The following is a 22,750-nucleotide window of genomic DNA, read 5'->3' as shown; positions in this document are numbered from 1 at the left end:
CACACACACACACACACACACACACACACACACCCCAACCTTTATATCTTTGTGGGGCCGTTGTGGGGGCCTTGCTATCTTAGTGGGGGCCTTCTATTCATATTAAACCTAACAATAGCTAAAGAATGCTAAACAGTGCCCAAACCAAAACAATCCCTAACTCTAACCTGTCAGTGAGGGAATGCTTCACTTTTACTTTCACCAGTAACAACAAAACTACCCCAGCAAAAGGGGTCAAAACATGTGGGGTCCAGGATTTCGGCCATGGAGCGAGGGCCCATGTGAGTGTGCAATAGGCAATAGCAGTTCCCTCACAAAGTAAGATTGGTGCCGTACACACACACACAAACTGCACTTTCAAAAATGTTACCTGTTTAACAAATATGTACCACTACAATCAAATATCAACTATCAAAAAGTATTGACTGGGAAAACTGCATTTTTCATACATGAAAAGGGGGATCTTCTCCATGGTCCGCCATTTTGAACTTCCAAAAATAGACATCATTTAGCTGCAAAACTTACTGTACTTTGGTCATACTAGCAAATGGTTTTATTTAGTATTGCAAATTTGGCAATAAGCAGCACAGTTTCAATGACAGCATAGTTGCAATACCTACTCTGGCGACTATCCACAGTGCACCTAAATATCACAAACACCTATTAAAACTTTAGCCCAACCAGTGGGATTTTACTACATGCGCCGGCTCACACAAAAAAACAGACATCACTACTACAGACACACCACATATACATATCTCAGAACAATATAATAACACCAAGTCTCTGCGGTAGCCATGACGATGGTGATGGTGATGGTGATGATGATGATGGTGGTGGTGGTAGTGATGGTCCTTTTAACTTGTTCACTTATTGACTTACTTATTTATTGTTGTTCTAGCCCCCTCTCCTCCTTTTTATGAAGCTGCTAAGGCACTTTTTACAAACGCACTTTCACTTTTACTAATGTAGGCCTACTTGTTGTTTTTAACAGAGATATTTCTATTTTCTTTAACATCTCTATTTTTATCTATCTTATATATACCTTTTAACCTCCTGGTCCTGTGTTATATGTATGCTGTCTACTGTTTTTGCACAATCTGTATGTTACTGCTGCAACAAATGAATTTTCCAATGGCGCGATAATAAAGGGCATACTATATGGGTAGAATGCCCTAAAGTGGGACGATGCCTAATGTGGGACACCTTAAAGGATTTATCCGGAGTTGGAACAAGTTTGCCTGCTTTTTGCATGTTTGGGATGAAATACAGTCACTCTAGAGCAAAATCAAGGCAAAAGGATGCGTTTTGAGAAAGTTTGATAATATCACGTTAGCCTCGTTAGCCATATCAGCTATGCAATATGAAAGATGCGGGCATCGTTTTTCGGCGGTTACACACATTTCAAAAACACAACATTTTAAAGTCTTGCACAGCTCAAAATAACGTCACACTTACCTCGTAATATGTTGAGGGTATCCACACATAAACCAAAGTGTCCAAAGTCCTTCATGTATTCTTGAAAGGTCTGCAGAATGTGTTTTGTGAAGCTACTACCTTGAGAATATCTAAATTACGGCCAAGACAACTATTTGACACTAAAGTCCACCAAGTAGATTGCCGAGTGCGTCGCACCATCAGCTGTGGTTACTCGCTATGGAAATAATCATAGCTGATGGTGCGACGCACTCGGCAATCTAACTGGTGGGCTTTAGTGTCAAATAGTTTGTCTTGACCGTAAATTTAGATATTCTCAAGGTAGTAGCTTCACAAAACACATTCTGCAGACCTTTCAAGAATACATGAAGGGCTTGGGACACTTTGGTTTGTGTGTGGATACCCTCAACATATTACGAGGTAAGTGTGACGTTGTTTTGAGCTGTGCAAGACTTTAAAATGTTGTGTTTTTGAAATGTGTGTAACCGCCGAAAAACGATGCCCGCATCTTTCATATTGCATAGCTGATATGGCTAACGAGGCTAACGTGATATTATCAAACTTTCTCAAAACGCATCCTTTTGCCTTGATTTTGCTCTAGAGTGACTGTATTTCATCCCAAACATGCAAAAAATCAGGCAAACTTGTTCCAACTCCGGATAAATCCTTTAAGGTTTAAGGGGTGTAGCTCTGCCCCAAGTTGGTTAACATTTACAAAACTATAACCAAATAAAAGCCCTATCATCCTGTTATCATAATATCATGATTTAGTAAATGTATAGTTATACTCCAGGGAGGGGTTACAATCAAGAAGAGGGACCCTGGGTGAAGTCCGTCAAATGGCAAATTACATAGCATTTGGCCAAATTTGTCTTTAGGGTATAAATCAATTCCAATCAAAACAACATTATCAATTTTTTGATAAATATGTTGGGTAGGTATATGTTCATCAGAAAATAATGTGTGGTGTATATAAAATAATGTAATATTTTATTTTTAAACCATATTATTAGTGTCCCACTTTAGGATAGGTGCATCCTAAAGTGGGACACAAGATTTTCCTAATGTGGGACAGTTGTAAAAGTAGTAATTTAATAAGTCAAACAATTACTATGAAGTCAAACACCATGTCCACATCAGAAAATGGATATTTAAATCTATATCAAAGGTGTATTTCAGTCTTTCTGGCCTAATCTACTGGAGCACAGCTATCAACACAACATTTGGGTCCAAAAACCGGAAGTTCTTTCCTCAAATAGAGCTGCCATGTTGAAGTGACCAATTGTGTGCAATGGGTTCAAACAGTCTCAGTCATATTTTCCAACAAAAGAGAGTAAAATTAATTAATAAAACATGCTCTAAATGTGTAGCTGATATGTCTTAAAGAGTGGCAGATCACATTTTGAATTAATATTTTACACAAACATGTTTTAGAGACCTTTTAATATACACTGTCCCACATTAGGAAACCGATTGTCCCACTTTAGGGATAACCATGGTTTTTGACCAACTTACATTAATATCCAAATTATTCAAATTAGAAACACTTAACATGTTTTTAAAGGTTTTATTTGATTAGAGCATAACTAGAGGATGAAAAGGGTGTAATTTGTTTGTATTGAAATGTTGTCATTAAATTTTAATAAACCACTAAAGTTGAAGTGACAAAAATTGTCCCACATTAGGGCATTCTACCCTACAACAAAGTGCAACACTGCCATCTGGTGGTCGACACAGGACACATACTACCCAAGACAACCGTGTCTCAAATGCTGCACTTGTGCACTTCGGACACTGTTTTTCAGTGCCTAGGGCGCTCACGCTGAAAATTTCAGTTGAGCCAGTGCACTGAAAGTACCAGGATGATCCCCTAACAATGGCGGAAAAATGCAGTGCTTGAATGATGAACACTGCACGCACTAAACGGTGCCCATGTTGACAATGACAGGGAGGAAATGTGGTATTCAGTTCAGTAGAAGAGTTTGGTCAACGGTCTCCTAATTTTGTAAGTAATTTTGATGGGACACCAACCTTTTCATGCAAACCAAATTATTGTATGTGTGATTGTTGTCCTTTGGGGTGAAGGACATGGAAATACAAGCACCAGACGCTGTGCATTGTGAACAGTAGCCAACTCATCACAGACAAATAGGTCTGTGAGCTTCGGTCTGGCCAAGTTACCTTTTGGCAGGGCTATTGAACGCACATCTGTGAAACGTGTCTGTATGCTACCAGTTGAAGCTACAAGACGTCAGACCATGCTTTCATCTACCAGTGGGGCTAATATGAATCTTAAAATTAAACCCGCTCCATCCAGCCAGCATGTTGCAGTAGAATGTTCAAATTCAACTGTTCATGATTTGGGAGATGTCTTGGCAAGTCTGTTTGCAGAATTGTGTGCAAATGCACTGGAAGTACAGGTGTAGTCAGGTTACAGTAAGGGCTGAACAACTGGATAGTAGGGAATGGATCGCACTCAATTTTTCTTCTTTCTTGTGGTTTTATTTTATTTTAACTTTGCAGGGTCCCTGCAAAGTTAAAATAAAATAAAACCACAAGAAAGAAGAAAAATTGAGTGCGATCCATTCCCTACTACTAGATTACTTCAGAGACGCACCAACAAGACGGAAGAGCGCGGTGTGTGAAAGATAACACTGAACAACTGGATAACCAGACATATGGACTTACCAAGGGCTCCAGTTAGGGCCGACTTTGCCCCTGCTATAGAGTGAGCTACCCTCCATCTTTCAGGATGCTTTGTTGCTTTGTTACCATATGACTGAATATGGTGGATGTCCACACACTCCACTTCCACATTATATATGCATTCTAGCACAATGATACATCCAGAATGAAGAGGAGAAAACAGCGATCACACATACACACACACACACACACACACACACACACACACACACACACACACACACACACTGCTTATCACATAAGGGTAATTTAAGGCAATTTTGCGAAACCTTTGGCTTTTGCATTTCCACCCGCCCATGTCCAACACAGAGGATCACGTCCATCTTGGGTCATTCCAGCTGGAATCAGCAAATGGTCCCCACTCGACCCCCTCGGATTTGCTTGAAAAAAAAACAATATGTGATGGCTTAAACATCCAATAGAACATATCCACCTTTGTAGATTTCAGCTGTGCATACATTTTCCACAAAAAAAAATCTGTAAATAAGGACATCCCCTCCCCCTGTTCTGGTGTCACTGCCTGAGTAACCATGTTCAGACTTAATTATCTCCAGAACTATTTGTGGTAGGTCCATTATTTTTTTCAGAGCTAAGAGTCATAGACCTGAAGAGCATACATTACAATTTGCAGCATTGTACGTCAAATTACACCTTAATGCTGGCCCTCTACTTTTCTTTGAAATTGAAATTGCAAGGGGTTTCAGATGTCAGTAGAAACCTCAAATTTCAACATTCAAGGTTCATCCTTGGTACATGGTCTGATATGTTCCATGACTTTCACACCACATCATATTTACAGTGATACTGTCCTATTTTTGGAAATAAGCTTATTTTAAACCTCCCCTCAAGTTAAATAATAGGGTTTTACCTTTCTCCTGTTCTTCCAACCGTTCTCTAGTTATGGCAGCGCACATTTCACCTCCAAGCTAACAGTTAACATTGAGTCCTATGAGACCAGTTAGCCGCGAACTGGTCTCATAGGACTCAATGATAACTGCTAGCATGGAGGTAAAATTTGCACTGCCATACCCAGAGAACGGTTGAAAGTGCAGGAGAACCACAAAACCCTATTATGTAACTCAAGGGGAGGTGTAAAATAAGCTTATTTCCAAAAATGGGACGGTATCCCTTTAACACAAGGGTCCAATGGTTGTTGAGATGCAGAGGTCCAAAGATGGGCAAAAACTAATTTATACCATTATTTGGAGAAATATTCCCAATGTATGACACCAGTTGTGAACTTGCTGTCTGGTGTCTCTGAAAGAGAATATTATTATTAATAACATATCTAAAAATTGGGATGGTGTTTTGACCAATTATTTTTATAATGCATTTTAAAAACTCATTCCTGTGTGAAATGCAGGTGTACCTTAGAAGCATTGTCACCGATTAGGTTTACTACACCTAAAATGAATAGCCAAGTCAGTGTACACTAGAACTTAAAATCTCTGATACCAAATATGTGATTTTATACTTGTTCATCTCAGTATTTCAGTATGTCTGACTTAACCCTCAATTCCATTCTAAGAAGGTGGCCAATCCCCTTCATCTTTGTGTTCCATTTTCAAACAAAGATGACGGCTCAATACAAGGACCATAGTTCCAAAATAGTTCCAGGAAGTCAGCATCATGGGAAGGAAACAATACACTATTGTTTGGAGCAGTATCTCCAAGATAGGACAGCGGTTCTGAACTTGCTGTTTGTTTTTTTCCTGGAAGAGGAAATTAACAAAATATCTAAAAATTGGGATGGTGTTTTGCCCCATTATTCGTATAATGCATTTTCAAAACTCAATGCAGTGTGGCATGCATCCCTCAAATCCATCCAAAGTGGCGTCATGAAAAAAAAAAACAATTGACACCATTTTTTGGAGCAATGCCTCCAAAGAATGCGATTAGGGTTAAGGTTAGGGTTAGGGTTGAGGTTAAGGTTAGGGACAATGTTGGAGGAAGGGAGAGATGGCATGAAGCTGACACAACGACAGCGCTCCCCTCCCCGGAATGCACGCGCGCTGCTCAGGTGTTCTCTCTCTCTCTCGCCCTCTCTCTCACCCACTCTAGACAACAGGGCGCGTTGCCCGACCACGAAAAACGAGGCTATATCCTAGCTGCACCACGAAGCACAGTTGATTTTCCGCGAGATTGTAGGCCTAGTATAGGCCCCAGGTAGCTGCAGGCCTCCTAAACTGTTTTTGTTTTACCTTTGTAAGATGCCTTAAGATCTATGGCCGACACATTGCTACCCTAAAAAATTTAGTCTTTGCAAGCAGTGGGCAATTCATTCCCCCTCATGTACTTTTTTATTTGGCACCTGCTAATATTTTTCTGTTGGTGCGTGCCATCAAGTAGGCCTACACTTCGAAACACTCCATGCTGGTACTTGTGAGGTACACCAGCATTTCATACAGTTCATGTATAAATCTGCAACAAAACCCAGTTTGTTTGTTTTTTACTGAAGTTACTCCACGCGTTTGGCACACAATGTTCCCTTTCCTATACGTGTACTGCAATGTGCAATAGCCTACTGTGTATTAGGTCTTTGTGTATGTCTGTAAACTGTCAGACACCTTCATTTTCCTCGGGATTAATACAAGTACTCTACTCTACACGATGAGTGTGCGCTACGCGTAAATATAGGCGTAAACAGCTGCCATGGACACATTTCTGCCAAATGTACCCTCCTGATTCCACGTCTGCGTTACTTTAAAGCTTGATAGTCTTATTATTTAGTCTTATTTCTAACAGCACAAATCTGGCAAGACAGTGCAAATCCCACTGCCATTTTGAACATGAGCAAGAAATCTATGCTACTTTTACTGTGTCCGCGTGCCACTCGTTGAAGCACCATGGCTGTCTTGTGTTGTGCTGTGTGGAAGCTGTGGATGTCGCTATCTACGGAAACGTTTGGACACTCCACCTTCACCAACCAACGAAGAAGCGCGTCCCAGTCGGAAATGACGATTTCCTCATTGGTTCAGAGCCGAAGAGATGCATTGGTTAACCGAGGGTTTCAAGTCAGAGGAGGATCAAAACGTTCATTCGTGACTGCAGCGCACTACGCAGAAGGATGTTTTTCCATGATGTTTAAAACTTTCAGCATTGGTAGTTTTTCATTGGACTGAGATTGCGTGAAGCCAACGATGAACACCTCGAGAAGGAGCGAAAGTGACTGGCAGGGGCTGGTAAATGAAGTGAGTCACCTCTTGAATTTGTGATGCTTGGATACGGTGGTGGTGATGATGATGATGTGCAGGCTTATTTCATGGGGGTACACAACATTGCTGCCGTGTCAACCCTGTTAGTTGACAGTGCTGACGAGCGGTATATCCGCACTACGCAGGCAGGTGCACAGTGTACCGATGTGTAAATTAAAGGTCTACGGGTAAAGTGTGCTTATCTGAAACCTTAGCCAGACGCTACCGGAAAGTGGGCGGGTCGATTGAGGAGATTAACATGACAGTGGTCAGTTTGCTCAAAACTGTCATTTGATGTCAATCAGGATTAAAACTGTACAAAACCATTTCAATACTTATAGCCTACTAGTACAATAATGAAGATTGTGTTGTATTCACATCTATAAACGCATTTTCATCTTAATGTTGAGTGAGTTTGTAAGGTAAATGGTGTAACATATGGTCCATATGTTTGCTTAACCATATGTTTGTTTTTACCTCAGTCTCCTCCCAGGACCCAGTCACACTTTTGTTTCTCCTGTTTCCTTGTTCCTCAGTTCTTGGTGTGCAAACGGAAGCTGGAAAGCAAGAAGGAGGCGTTGCTGATTTTATCTAAAGAGCTGGACACATGTCAGCAGGAGAGAGACCAGTACAAGCTGATGGCCAACCAGCTTCGAGAGAGGCACCAGGGCCTGAAGAAGAAATACCGCGAGCTAATTGTAAGTGATTGCAGCAGTTGGCTGCATGTGCCTCTGTATCACCCCAATCTTACCAGATGTGGTTGAAATCGATGATCTGTGACATTGTTGTTGATGGCAGATTTGTCTCTTACTTCACAGGATGGTGACCCCACTCTTCCCCCCGAGAAGCGTAATCAGGTGAAGACAAAAAATTAAGCAAAAAGTAACATTTCAGATGAAAATGTGAACGACAATGATGTGCCGCCTAGAAATGTGGCCAGTGGTAACGGCTTGGTCTGTTTGTTTTGTCTTGTTCTCAGGTGAATCTAGCCCAGCTGCTGCGGGACTCCAGAGACAAAAGTGGCAAACTGGCCGAGGAGGTGAAGGAGCTCCAGCAACGCTTGGCTGAAGTGCAGGGGGACAACAAAGTATGTGCCTCTCCATCGCCACGCGTATACCTCACTGTGTTAATGTTGGCGGAGTCCTTTGTGCTATACTGTGCTGTTGAAAGTGAACAGGGGAAATGCTGCATGCTAACTGAAAGATTGTATTCCGTAATAACTCGCTAAATAAACAATGATAAGACACCCGTTTATTCACACCGAATGTCACCGTGTTAGGTTTATGGTTGACAATATTCTCTTGTGACACGAACACCACCCACTTAGCAAATATTGTACAGGGGTAATTATATTGCTCTCTGGTGGTTGGATACTTCCTGGTTGGTGTGTTGAAATGAACCTAAGTAATCAAGTTTCTCTCCTCACAGCTGTTGAGAATGACCATCGCCAAACAGAGGCTTGGAGACGAGGAGGTGGGAGCACGCCACTTCCCAGCACACGAGCGGGAGGATCTGGTCCAGCAGTTGGAGAAGGCCCGGGAACAGGTGTGTCAACGTGTATGCCTTGTCAGTTCAGCCAATCATGCAGCCATTGTGGCCCTTCTATGGCATAATGACACACGTTCAAATAGTGTGACCTATCTACAATCATGTGTAAATAGACCTCGTCACAGAGCACACACACACACACACCGCAGGGGCTCACGGTTGAAAAATGAAACGGCAGATTACTGACACATGAGTTACGCTGTCATAACTTAACGGAGAGTTGTAATTGCACAGACTGAGGAGCTGGAGCACAGCCTGAAATCTGCCACAGACGAGCTGCAGGACGTGCGAGCGGAGCGGGACGTGTTTCAGGACAAGGCTCATCGTCTGAACCTGGAGATCAACCATATCCTGGGAAGTCACGAGGCGCGTATCATTGATGTAGACGCTCTCTGTATGGAGAACAGGTACTGTAGACTCCTCATCTGGATGCTCTCTATCAGACATGCCTACAGTATGCATGGGTGCTTAGATACAATACAATAAAGACCTTCCTCTTTCGAGAGGAGCTACTAAACTAATGCTTGAGCTGGCCTAGCCCCAGGGCAGACTCTTGACATGATGTTTAGTTTAGTTTGTGTGTGTGTGTGTGTGTGTGTGTGTGTGTGTGTGTGTGTGTGTGTGTGTGTGTGTGTGTGTGTGTGTGTGTGTGTGTGTGTGTGTGTGTGTGTGTGTGTGTGTGTGTGTGTGTGTGTTTGTGCGTGTGTTGTGTGTGTACTCTATATTAATTAAAAAAAAAAAAAAAAACTAACCCCTCTTTGCAACTGCACTTGTTGTTCTGTATATTTCCTGTGCACTTTGTATTTGCTTGTGATATTGGCTTGATTATATCCTCTTTTGAAAGTCGCTTTGGTTATAAAGCGTCTGCCAAATGCAATGTAATTTAATGTAATGTAATGTAATACAATACCATACAACCTGTATTTATATAGCGCAATATTAAATAGTAACAAACTGACTACTGTTGTACTTATGTGTGCTTTCATCTAGATATTTACATGAACGCTTAAAACAACTTCAAGATGAGGTCAACTTGCTTAAGAGTAACATCATGAAATATAAGGTAATCTTTCTGGATTTTTGAACACTTTAAAACTGCTGTTTACAAGACATTACGCACTGCACGGTCCAAAAAGTCGCCACCAAGAAAAGAAAAGCAAAAAACCACTCTCTAGTATGTTTTTGTATTGCCTTTAGCATTGGTTATGGCACACATTTGCTGTGCCATTGTTGCAATGTGTGTCTGTAGTGTCGCAACACTTACTTCCATCCAGTTTTTGAATAGAATGGAGTAGGGGTCGACCGATACAGGTTTTTTAATGGCCGATGCGATACAGATTTTTTTTTTCACAACCCTTGGCCGATACCCGATTTCCGATACCCGATATTTGAGGACGATATGGGTAAAAAAAAGTTTAAAAAAATGACAAATATTACAGGTCATTTATTTAACATTATTAAATTGAGGTAGAACGTGTAATATTTAAACACCCACTCTAACAATTAAGTAAAGTCTAAAAATCAAGGAATACAAAAATAAAGTGTCTTGGTGCTTTTAAAAAAACCTGAATAACATAAAATAATAATACATTTTGCGTATCGGCCAAAACCACACGTGTATCTGCCGATACGATACACTTAAAAAGTCCAAATATCGGCCGATATTTATACCGATACATATATCGGTCTATCCTTAGGATGGAGTCTGAATGCTGTGCAAGGCCTTCTCCAGCACATCCCAAAGACTCTCACTGGGGTTATGATCTGGACCGGACTGGACTTTGATTGCCTATCCATGAGTGAATGTGTTCCAACAACATATTACAGTGTGTGACCATGTTTTTGGTGGCTGTGCAGTGTATTGAATTGAGCAGTGCAATAGCTATGAATTGTAGTTATAAATTGTGAATGAACTGCAGTTTGAAAATGTTATCATGGGATGTATTCAGCATTATTAGCAGTATTCAGTTCAGCAGCTTTTATTTGCATTACAGAGTGCTTTGGAGAGCAGAAAGAACTGCAAGATGTATGGCAGAAACAACAGCAGTGCTCTCACCGGGGTCCTTTCTGCTAAGGAAGGTAATACACCCATACATCAATAATATTATTATTCTTTCTAGGTTTTTTTTAAAATAAAAATGCCTTGTCATATAAATTGATGTCCTCACTGGGGTGTTTCTTGCCTGCTCAGTTCAAGAGCTGTTGCTGTCGGAGGATAATGGATGTAGCCTGCCGGTCACTCCCCAGTCCATCGCTGACCTGAAGTCTCTGGCCACCGCTCTGCTGGAGACCATTCATGAGAAGAACATGGTCATCCAGCACCAGCGGCAAACTAACAAGTGAGCATGTTCAGTCACTCAATACTGTAGCAATATCACCACTGTGGAGCTAAGGGGAAAAAGGACTTGGTGTAGAGGATCAGTCATTGTTTAGAAATGCAATCGATTAACTACTATGAGTGGTTAAATTGTTTAGAAATATCTCGAGTTACCTATCTGATATCAGTAGAGCGGCAGAAATAACTTTCGCGCTAATTAATAATTATATAATAATTATATAATAATAAATACTGTTAACTTACAGTATGGTACTTATAAAAAAAACATTGATCAAAAATATGGTTCTTGTGTGCTAGTAAAATAACTATGACAGGACTCATTATTGCTGTGCACTGTACGTAGATGACATAGTCCATCCTGTCTGCCCTTCTGTGCAGAATTCTGGGAAACAGAGTGGCTGAACTTGAGAAGAAGCTGAAGACCCTGGAGGTGTCTGGTCTGTGGAGCCTGCCTGGTACAAACTTGCCTTAGTTTTATACATCACCCAGCTCCCTGGAAGTATACACAAAACTGCTTATTCAGTAGATTACTGTTGTATGAGCTCTAAATGTGTTTCTACCTTTTATAATGACCTTTGGTTGTTGGAAATGTCCTTCGGCTGGTGTTGGCTTAAAACGCAATTGTTGTTTCTCCTGCAGCTCTTATCACATAGCCTCTGGTTTCCGTTGTGCCAAGTCCTTTGTGCTCTTTTTCCTTTAAATATTGACTCTGACTATATCTCTTTTTCTCCTTCTGCTGTCAAAAGGACTCACATACAATGTGTCGATAGGACTCGGGAGTATGTTTGTTCTTTACCATCTGTATTTCACCCCCCCCACCCCCCACCCCCCGCTGTAGTTTGCACACCATCTTGAGTGTCTGTACAATAAGTCATCATTTATCATAGATCAGATTGTGATTCATGAAAATAACATTGTAAAAGGGCAAGCCAGGCACTATTTATGTGTGAAATAGATTGTATGTGAGTTGCTATGCATGAAAACATGTATTAAAGGTGTACTGTGTAAGGTTGTGGCCGGAAGAGGTACTGCAACTATGCTGCTCATTGAAACGGAGCTGCCTGTGGCCAAATTTGATAGTTTCATGAATATTTACTGAGTAATAAACTAATATTTACAAGTATAAACAAAATAGTGTAATTTTTGCAGCTAAAAATGTCTATTTCTTGAAATTCAAAATAGCGGACCATGGAGAAGATCACCCTTTTCATGTATGAAAAGTGCAATTTTCCCAGTCATAATGAATACTTAGAATTTGATGGTTGTGGTAAGTATTCATGACACAGGTAGCATTTGTGAATGGGCAGCATGAATTCTGGGAAAAAATAAATATATATATTACACAGTGCACCTTTAAGTTCCACCTCCATGTTAATCATCACCACATCAATCTCCCCAACATAGTGTGTGCATACACTTTGTCCAGCTGTTAACACAATAACAAACAGTGCAATTGCTAACCTTTTTCACTGGTATCAAATTTGTCATTTTTCTTGTGGATAATAATGTTACACGTGTTGTGTATAGTTTCATATTATGAGCCTACTATATGTTTTCCCGGGCTCGGCGGGCTGTCTCAGTAAAACATATGCTTGGATTTATTGTTCTTGACAGGAGCCAGAGATGCCATTATCTTGAGTGACCCACTCCCCCTGCAGTCACCTACAGAGCAGCCTGCACTTATTGAGAGAGGTAGACCCTCAACAGGTCAGTGGCTGCCTCTAATACAACATGAGTGAATGGGATCATGGATTTAATAATATATGTATTTTTTAAATGTTGCATGGTGTCTTTCAGAACATTCAATGTCACCGTAGACACAAACAAACTAAAAAATAAATGATGAAATATAAAATAATAAAACCGGAGAAATAATGAAATCCATAAGCTACTTTTAACAGGTGGATCTTAAGCTCACTTTTGAATCTTGAAAAAGAGTCCTTGGATAGTACCTCACTACCTCAGGTGACAGGGCATCAGGGGTGTAGTGGGCGCGGTACGCGGGGGTGCGCAGTCCACCCACTTCTCCTGAAGTGAGATTTAAAAGGAATCTTCTGCCCATGTTTGAATACAAAAAGGAATTATCACATAGCAGTATTGCAGGTGATATGAAAACGGACAAGCAATGATGGTAGATTAAGGGCAGTTGGGGGGTGTTGACATGATAAATTGCCAAATTATTTGATGGCGTTAAAAGTCGCGTACCCCGACTTTAAAAAAAACCACTACACCACTGACAGGGCATTCCATAATTTAGGACAAACAGATTAAAAAGATCTGGCTCCCATTGAGGTCAGTGGGATCTTTTGACTGGACCAATAATCCAGCATTTGATGAGCATAGAGTGTGTGATGGTGTGGAACTCTAGTAGGCCTGTAATGAATGCAGAGGCCAGTCCAAAAAGTATTTTAAAGTCAATCCTTTGAATTACCAGTGTAATTGATGCAGTAGAGGTGCATGCTGGGAGGACTTTGTGCAGTTGATAATTTGTGCTGCAGAGTGTTGGACAAGTTGAGGAGAGAAAGCTTGTTTGGAATGGCTGATAGAATAATGTTACAGTAGGCAATGTAAGGTATTCCGGGACTGTTAAAGGGACAGTTTGGTCAATTTCAACATGCAGTTGTATTGCTCACGCTACCCTTGACTTGTCAGTACCTGGTGATGCCACATTTTTCGGCTCAGCCCTTTCCGAGATATGAGCAATTCTAATGGGGGCAGCGTTTGTTTACATTTTTTAAAAATGAAACATAGGCCAACTCCAAATATTTTCCCAAAAGGTACTGCTGTTTGCTAGTTGTCTGCTGATGTTTTATAACATTTTGGATGTTTTTGGGAATAAATAAAAAAAAAAATTGAAATGTAAACAAAGAGCTGCCCCCATTACACTGACCAGGATCTCGGAAACGGCTGAAGAAGAAGAAAAAAAAATCTCAGGCACTGACAAGTCCAGGGTAGTGTGAGCATTACAACTGCATGTTGAAATTGACCAAACTGTCCCTTTAACAAGTATTTCAGTTGTTAGGTCAGTGCAGGAGGCAGTCTAGACATGTTCATCAGCTGGAAAGATGCAGTTTAATGAACAGAACTGATATGAGTGGAGAATGAGAGGGTGCTGTCTAATATTACGCCAAGACTTGCTGATGCTTGCTGCTGGCGCCAAGAAGCTGATTCTTTTTGCTGAAGCGTTGCTGGGGTCCCAATAAGAGAAAGCTCTGTCTTATTGCATTTCAATTCAAGGTAGTCTCTTGTCATGAAGACAGGCAGTAAGATCATTTGATGGGAGTTTGGTATTGGGCCTAGTGGACAAATAAAACTCGGTGTAATCAGTGCACGAGTGAAACTGGATTCCATAATGTCTAAAGATGTTACCAATGGGAAGGAGATGGATAATATGCAGAAGCAGCTCCAGTTCTGATCCTTGTGGAACTCCCCATGTTGTAAGGTAGAACTTTCAGATCAGGAGTTCTGGATCTGGAGAAAATGGATTCTGCTTGATGAGTAGCTCTCAAACCATCTCAGGGCAGTGGCGCATATTCCAGTGCTCCTTAGCCGTTCTAGTTGAAGTCCATGAGATATCGTGTCAAAAGCTGTACTGAGGTCCAGGAGGAGGAGGAGGAGGAGGCTGGACAGAAGGGCTGCATCAGTTGTGCATAGTAGATCATTGGTGATCTTACCAGTGACTATTCCAGTGCTATGTTCTGGCCAAAAACCAGATTGAAATTGCTCAGAAAGTTGGTGATGTTGGAGGTATGCCTGATTGTCAGATGCAACTTCTTTCTCAAGGATATCATTTACTCCCTATGAGATTTAAAACCACTACAAGGTAGAAATTATTATAGTGTCAGAGTGACAATTGATGATAAATATTGATTGTTAACTTAATTCGTCATACCTATTCATTATTCATTCATAACTTTGTTGTAACACTTATTTCTAGCTCTGTAGCAAGCATTAGTAAGCCTAAAATTTAAGAAATCTCTGTCCCTTCAATCCTTTCATGAAGAACCACTTTTATTTATAAGCTTGTGCTTGTTATCTGTATCCTTAATTTTAAGACTCTCTGTAATGTTAAACCAATGTTTTCATGACAAAGTTAAGCTTTCTCAGCGACCCCAGCTGCACCAAATTGCTGCAAAAACTCCAAAATCTTATTAGACCTCTAAATCATCCAATCGTTGTTTTTCTTTGTATGACCCCCATAGCCCAGGCCTCTAATCTGCTAATGAAGAGCCATTAAGGCAGCCTAACCATCCAGGCCCTCTGCATTTGTCCCCTTCCAGGTGGCCTGAGGGGGAGAGAGGAGCTGCCTGCCGACGTCACCACCCAGGCAGAGAGCCCTGACGTGTGCATGGACAGCGGCCACAGCAGCCGGCTCCTGGTCCCTCTGTGCGCTCACAACAACAGCAGCCACCTGCAGGTTAGCGTGGAGGTCCTGCACAGCTGCGCCGAGCCCACCGATGTCATCGACTCGCCGTCCGACCAGCCGGAATGTGCGCAGGAGGCAGACGAATGTGTGTTCAGCGATCTGACAGAGGAGGAGGTCGCGGACGTCGAGGGGGTTTCGGCTGCCTCGCCGCCTGTGGCCGTCCCCTTGGCGTGCAGCCCTGAGGATCTTGTTTTGCCCTCGCTGTTGACCACAGACACAGAGGCGCAACAGTGTGAACAAACAGTGGATGACAGCCCACAGGGCAGCCCTGCACTGGTGTCCTTGCAGGGTGCCCAGCTGGAGCCCAGTGGGGAATCCCCCACACACACAGCTCCTAATGAAGCAGAGGAGGCAGAGGGCTCAGAGCAGGCACTGGAACAGAGACTTGTGGACGATATCAAGGAAGCCAATGATGAACTGGTAGTGTCTGAACAGGAAGAGGTGATGTCTGAAAATGACCACAAAGAAGACTTGTGTACTGCGTAAGAATGGACAGGGGGAAGTGGGAGTTTAAAGGTCATAAAGAGGACATGAAGGTCAGAAACATTGACACTTAAAGCAACCCTCCGGCATTTTCGACATTAGACCCTACATTTTGTGGACTGGGTATAATACCGTTTTGGTGAGAGGCTACCAATAGCCGTTCAATAGCCGCTAGCCTCAGGGCCTCTGCACACCGGCTCCGACAAAGTGCGGCGCACTTTTACTTCAGACAGAATTCGGACCCCCAAACCCAATTTCACACGAACATTGCATTGATAGTCAATGGGCGGCGCCGACAAAATAGAACTCGTCTCTAATTGCTATCCGACATCGGTGAATGTCCGCGGACATTGGCGCCAGTGTGCGTGGCTCTATTGAAAACAATGGAATCGAATTTTAGCTGAGCAGTGCGCAGCACTTTGTCGGAGCCAGTGTGCGGAAGCCCTTACACCACCCACCTCTGGAATTCCAAGGACTGCTTGGATGATCCAAAAACAGTATCTCCACATGTCAGCAAGACTCTGACTAACTAGGAAACAGGGTCCAATGTCAAATAATCCCGGAGGGTTGTTTTAACAGAGGTCATCAAAAGAGACGATGGTTATCACAGGTCACTGAATCATGTTGCTGCACACATACAGAAAAAGAATCACACAGTGCTTCTCACTTTATCACTGATTTTTGCATGGCTCATTTTTATTATTCTGGGGGAGAGGTGAAAGAATCGCCTTTTCACCTTGAGAAGAGCTTTCGCTGATTGCAGCTCTTTCTGATAGTTCCAGTACCAGTAGTGTGTGTGAATTATATCACAAGTTTTGCTGGGTCAGGCTTGTGAATCAGAGAGATGTGGAATCAACAGTGAGATCAGCGTCTGATGCATTCTACCCAAGACACTACACTGCTGGTCAGGACCATAGTGTGTGATTGGTGGATTCACCTAACCTCAGAATTGGTGTATTATACAGTGTATTACCCAAATCCTTTGTGGAAATATCTGTTACACTGCTATTTAAATGGAGTAGAACTCACTGAAACAAGCATTCGACATTCTCAGTGCTACGGTGCCACAGTAAGATATGAAACTGATGATTGTAGGCTCTGGTGCCCGGACTTTATAATATCAGGACTTCCAAATGACTCAAGGACAGGAATGTTGTTAATCGGGATGTGTTTAAATGAAAACTAAACAAATGACATGATAATCAACCTGCTGTTATAAATTTGTTGTGTATCTACTCGTACAACAGTCTGTGTTTTGTGGATCGCTACGCTGCGAACCCAGTATATCACCTTTGGTGTTGTGTAGACCATCTCAAATGTCCAGCCACTTTAGCTTTATGTGTAGGCAATGGTGGAATTTTGTGCATTTTACCAGCGAGTCTCTCAACATTCCTGTGTACTGTTTCACTGTATAAATGAAAACACTAGGTGCATACTACTTATTCTTTAGACTGAAAGATGGAAGTGATGGTGACAAACACTGCTGATGTAGTGATATGCTTGCATGCATATAATCTACTGTCCAAAGCCAGCCATTCAGTCATATGTGTTGTAAAATAATAAATTAACTTTAAAAGTACCGAGGTTCTTAGTCACATTATTAAATGTATATTTAAAAAATATGTTGTGCTATTTGTCTCTCCAAATCACGAAAGCCCTATTGAGATTTTGTGCATATGCCTTGGAAAAAAAATTGCTTGATACATCAAAACTTTTGCAGTTGAATAAAGACGAGGCTGAAATAATTGTTTTTGGAAATAATGGTGGAAGACAGAAACTCTGTGCTTTCTTAGAATCCAAATCTTTTCATTCAAAATCTTGTGTCCAAAACCGTAGTGTGATGATGAATAGTGATCTCAGTTTCAGTGCTCACATCAAAAACAACTGAATCAGCTTTTTGGCACCTTAGGAACATATATAACATTTTGCTTCTAAATATACTATCTGGAGAAATTAGCCTATGTGGACTTGCAATATACCACTTAGTATTACCTTCCCCATATCACTCATACAGGTGAAACTAATCTGAAATGCTGCTGCATTTTGTCCAAAATAACATTTTTTATTTTTATTTTTTTTTACCAAGGTGCCATTGTAACTGATTGAGAGTACCATTTTCTTGACTGACTGCTTTCCTCCAATGTTCAAAGAATGTAATGTCCACAAAAGGAACATAATTTACCGCAAATGGTTGAGGGTTTAATTTTAATTTAAAAACAACTTCATCTGCCTTTGGTTAAAAGTCCCCCCTCCCCCCATCTATTTCTTAAACGCATGACCGTTATGATAATGTGCTTTAAAAAATACTATTGCTATTTTATTTTCTGCGATTGGTTTATGCATTAGTACGAATTTCGTAGGGCACCACACCATAGCCTATACAATGATTTTACACTACACCATTTGTAACACATATTTGATTTCGCGGCGCCAAAGAAAGTAGGAGGGATCCCTGTGACATCACCACTACGCTGGGCTTTGATGTTCCTGTGGCCCAACCCCGTTTCGAGGAAGATGCGCGAAATGCAAAACCGCGGCCTTTTAAGGCATTAATCTACGCATGCGTAGTACCGTCAGTTTTGTTTGAAGGAATTACAACCAAAGAGAGGGTTGGACTGCATAGCCCCGGAAAGAATACGGCAACACCACAAGGATTTTGTGAACATACTATATTCGGTTTCTTTGGGGTTTCTTTCGAAGTTGTTTCTTTCAAGCAGCAGCTGTCTGCTTGATGCATCTCAATCACGATGTTGGCGCATTATCCAAATGTGGAAAAATCCCAGTTGGTCAGCTATGTTGAAGATTACCTTGAATGTGTTGAGACTCTCCCTTTGGAAGTACAGCGGAATGTTTCATTGCTTTTGGAAATCGACACAAAGTATCAAGGTATGGAACGTTCGAATTGCCTCTCTCTTTCAGCCACGGCGCTTTGAGTCTGCTGCATTTGTTGTTTCGTTGAATCTGAAAATTCAACGTCTTTCCACCAGATTGCATTATGTCATTGATTAGATGCTTTTCCTTGTCGTTTGCAAACTTGGGCCTCTACATTTCATGGGTAAACATTGTTGTGCCAAGACATCAACTAAGTGGAATGTATATTCTTGTGTTTTGATATGGTGATCAGAAGCGAAGACCAGCCCTTTTATGTAGGGTATTTTTTTCACTCTAGCTATATTAACGCCGGGTGATCAGCCATTTTGACTTAACTCGGCTTGTCCCCCTGCTCAGCTAGGATAGCGTTCGAAGTAAATACTCGGGATTTCATTAGGCGGTTACCTTGTTTGTCGTTTACCCTGTCGATTTGCAAGCTTAATTCTAGATGTTAGGTATGGTGTGCTGTGCAAGCTTTTGTTGGCCTTATAGAATCGAAGAAGCCTTAACTAGCTTTCTGTGTAGTGTTTCAGATATGCATGTGGTGTTTTAAACGTGGACTTCTGCAATCGCAGCGGTCACGAGAATACTCCTGACTTGGGCGCTCATGTTGTTTTGTAAATGGGGAGCTTGTTTAGAAGCTGTTCGACGTCGCGGAGGGCTTTTCAATCTGATGTGGAACGCATGCAACGCGCCTGTGTGTATCACAGTTTGCTTCCTCATGACGTCAGCAGGCACAGAGAATAGGGAAGGGTCGTAGGAAGTTTGTGTTGCAACTGTAGGCTACTGAAGTATCGAGTTATTGACTGCACGCGGATCCTCCGGTTATTGAAATATACTACAGTACAGAGGACAAAGACTCCATGCCAGAAGCAAAGGCGAGAAATTATGCCCTGCCATATTTGTCCCTGTTTGTTTTTCTCTGGATCGAACTGGGCTCCTTGGGGGCTTACATAAACTACCACTGAAGGGGGTGAAAGCCCTCACCCTCAGTTCATAACAAAGACCAATGGTTTGCCTAGATCTGTGTCAGATTTGTTGGATGAAGCGAGCATTCTTTCAGAAAGTGTATGCATTGAATCACAAGCTGCAGCAAGAAGACAGGTCGAATAGATGGCAGGCTCTCATTTGCACTTTCGCAGTCAACCTCTGGTTGTAGGCTGCAATTGTTAATCAGACCAGATAGCAAATCATTCCTTATAGGTAGCCTATGTACTGACTGGCTATGGCAGATTTGAGAAATCACAGGATTCGTTTTAAATTAATTTAGGACAGACCATCAAATGTACAAACTGAGTAGCTATGTTGTCCTCTTGACAATTCTGCAGCTGTCATTTTGATATTTTGATTTCAACATAATGGTTTCAGATAAGGCACCCAACACTTAGGCTATGTAAAAAAAAGGTAGAGGTGTGTGAAGTAGAAGTTAATAGAATGGGACATTTCTCTTCTGCTACAGTGAAATAGCTGTTGTAACAACTATGTAATATCATGCAGGCCTATTGATGTACTGTACTTTTTTATTATTATTTTATTTTATTTATTTTACTGTACTTATATCCTGAACTTATTTGTACTTGACATCACCTCTTCTCTTTGGGTATCTGACTCGCATGCATATTAATGTTCTACACCATGTTTCCCCTTCCCTCTGCCGCCCTCCTGTTTCTGTGTGCAGAGGTCCTGAGCGAGGTGGACGATGTGTACGAGCGCTACAAGGGCGAGACGGACGCCGGCCAGCGCAAGCGGCTCCAGAACCAGCTGCAGCGCGCCCTCATCAGCAGCCAGGAGCTGGGCGACGAGAAGATCCACATCGTCACCCAGATGCTGGAGCTGGTGGAGAACCGCTCACGCCAGATGGACTCCCACACGCACTGCTTCAGCGGCGACGCCAGCGAGGAGCGCTCCCAGGTGGAGAAGCTGCGTCACGACGGGCCCAGCAGCGTGGCAGGTGGGGCCAGCGGAGCCGTTGGAGGAAGTAGTGGTGGTGGTGGTAGTGGTGGTAGCGGTGGGGGAGGAGGAGGAGGCGGTGGCGGCGGTGGAGGGTCGACATCGTCAGGGTCCCTGCCTGAGAGATCTGCCCGCAGGCCGCGTCGCCAGCGCAACAGCGAGAGTCGGGACTCGTGCCACGGCGCCAACGGGGCACTGGAGGACACGTTGGAGGAGGCGTCCACCCCGCCGCGGGAGAAGAAGTCCAAGTCGGCCAAGAAGAAGAAGCGCACCAAGGCCAAGCAGGAGCGCGAGGCCTCGCCCGTGGAGTTCCCCATCGACCCCAACGAGCCCACCTACTGCCTGTGTGAGCAGGTGTCTTACGGAGAGATGATTGGCTGCGACAACGAGCAATGCCCCATCGAGTGGTTCCACTTCACCTGTGTCGGACTTACTTACAAGCCAAAAGGCAAGTGGTACTGCCCCAAGTGCAGAGGTGACAATGAAAAGACCATGGACAAAAGCACTGACAAGCCTAAAAAAGACCGTCGGTCGAGGTAGTACCTTCTGGTGGAGTAAGTGTGTTCTGTTATGTTTAAAGCTGTGAGTGAAACGGGAGAGAATGGAATGGGAAGAGAGTTGCGTAGTGTAACTGTGTCACAGTGCACACAATCACATTTGAGGGAGCACTGGACTGTGCCATCAAGCTATGGACCTATCGCTGGGAGATTTTACCCCCTGAGATCTCTGCCAAGTATGTTTTTCGCCAAAGGTTTTCAAACCGGTGCTGACACAAAACACGTTGGGATGTACAGTGGAGTTGGTTAAACCAGGTGACCTCCTTATTTTACCGTCAGAAGGACCAAGAGGAGACCAGAAGCTAGAAATACTGCCACCCAAAATTCTATTTCAGAGAGAATATAATATCCAGTTCTTTACTCAACTTGGCAAAGATTTGATAGGATGTACGTTGGTGTTGAGCGCCATGTGAAAAGCCACCTAAGAGGTGGAAGCCTGCAGTGTTTTGACAGGGGTTCAACTTCTGACCGTTCTATTGTTGCTATGTTTTATGGTTCTTGCACAAGGTTTAGATCATTAGAGTTACACTATGTCTGAGCTCTTAATTTCTTCTCATCTCCTTAAAGTGGAATACTGGTCATCCTCTGTCTTCCGGACAAGTCAATTCCACTGTTGCATATTTTGTGTTGTGATGTTTGTAAGAGATTTTCGAGTTTATTGTATTTAATAAACCTGTGCTTGCAATGCGTTGTCTCTTTGGTGAATCATTTGTCTGCACATCACTGCTCGTGAAAGGTAACTTTCTTTAGAAAGTTCAGACGGTTTACATACCAACCCCAACTCCGGTGAAGTTGGGATGTTTGGTAAACTGTGAATAAAATCAAAATGCTATCATTTTCAAAACATTCAATCCATTAATTAGATGGAGAAGAGTGAAAAGACAACATATTAAGTGTTACAGCATTTCTCAATTGGTTTTGTACATTTCTTGAATCTCTCGCAATTTGCAAAACACAATATTCATTCTCAAAACACCTTTATCAAATGGCAAAACACGGTGGATAACCTGCAAAACCGAGTCTCTTGCTCAAAACCCTTATTTGTCTTTCAAAAACCAAGTTTTTGTGTCAATGAACGTATCAGCGCCAGCAGAATGGTTAGTCATTGTGTCATAGTGTATGGACAAGCTAGTCAAATCAATTTCTCATGTTGTCAATTGAATAGTACACTCTTGAGGATCTTTTCTGAAGCGAAATGTTGTTTAGATTGGATGGGAAATGTTGTAAATTCAGTTTTATA

The 22,750-nt window shown here is 42.2% G+C and overlaps 2 protein-coding genes across 3 annotated transcripts; both read left to right on the top strand.

Annotated features, from left to right (window-relative positions):
• The first annotated feature begins 7,129 nt into the window (after positions 1 to 7,129).
• ccdc149b (coiled-coil domain containing 149b) lies at positions 7,130 to 17,879 on the top strand. The gene is made up of 12 exons (XM_063192994.1): positions 7,130 to 7,334; positions 7,874 to 8,035; positions 8,156 to 8,194; positions 8,317 to 8,424; positions 8,766 to 8,882; positions 9,120 to 9,292; positions 9,876 to 9,948; positions 10,880 to 10,964; positions 11,077 to 11,224; positions 11,602 to 11,678; positions 12,838 to 12,930; positions 15,504 to 17,879. The coding sequence occupies exons 1-12, from the start codon at positions 7,284 to 7,286 to the stop codon at positions 16,133 to 16,135; spliced, it is 1,758 nt and encodes a 585-aa protein (XP_063049064.1). The 5' UTR covers positions 7,130 to 7,283; the 3' UTR covers positions 16,136 to 17,879.
• Positions 17,880 to 18,715: 836 nt separating this feature from the next.
• Positions 18,716 to 22,197, top strand: ing2 (inhibitor of growth family, member 2). 2 transcript variants are annotated; one of them, XM_063192996.1, is made up of 2 exons: positions 18,716 to 19,018; positions 20,682 to 22,197. In XM_063192996.1, the coding sequence occupies exons 1-2, from the start codon at positions 18,880 to 18,882 to the stop codon at positions 21,491 to 21,493; spliced, it is 951 nt and encodes a 316-aa protein (XP_063049066.1). In that variant the 5' UTR covers positions 18,716 to 18,879; the 3' UTR covers positions 21,494 to 22,197. The 2 variants fall into 2 exon arrangements, with proteins under 2 accessions (XP_063049066.1, XP_063049067.1); XM_063192997.1 differs by lacking the exon at positions 18,716 to 19,018 and adding an exon at positions 19,353 to 19,458.
• The last annotated feature ends 553 nt before the right edge of the window (positions 22,198 to 22,750 follow it).

This window comes from Engraulis encrasicolus, unplaced genomic scaffold (genome assembly GCF_034702125.1).
Source record: "Engraulis encrasicolus isolate BLACKSEA-1 unplaced genomic scaffold, IST_EnEncr_1.0 scaffold_27_np1212, whole genome shotgun sequence".
Lineage (NCBI taxonomy): Eukaryota > Metazoa > Chordata > Actinopteri > Clupeiformes > Engraulidae > Engraulis > Engraulis encrasicolus.
This window is presented reverse-complemented; position numbering and strand designations above follow the sequence as displayed.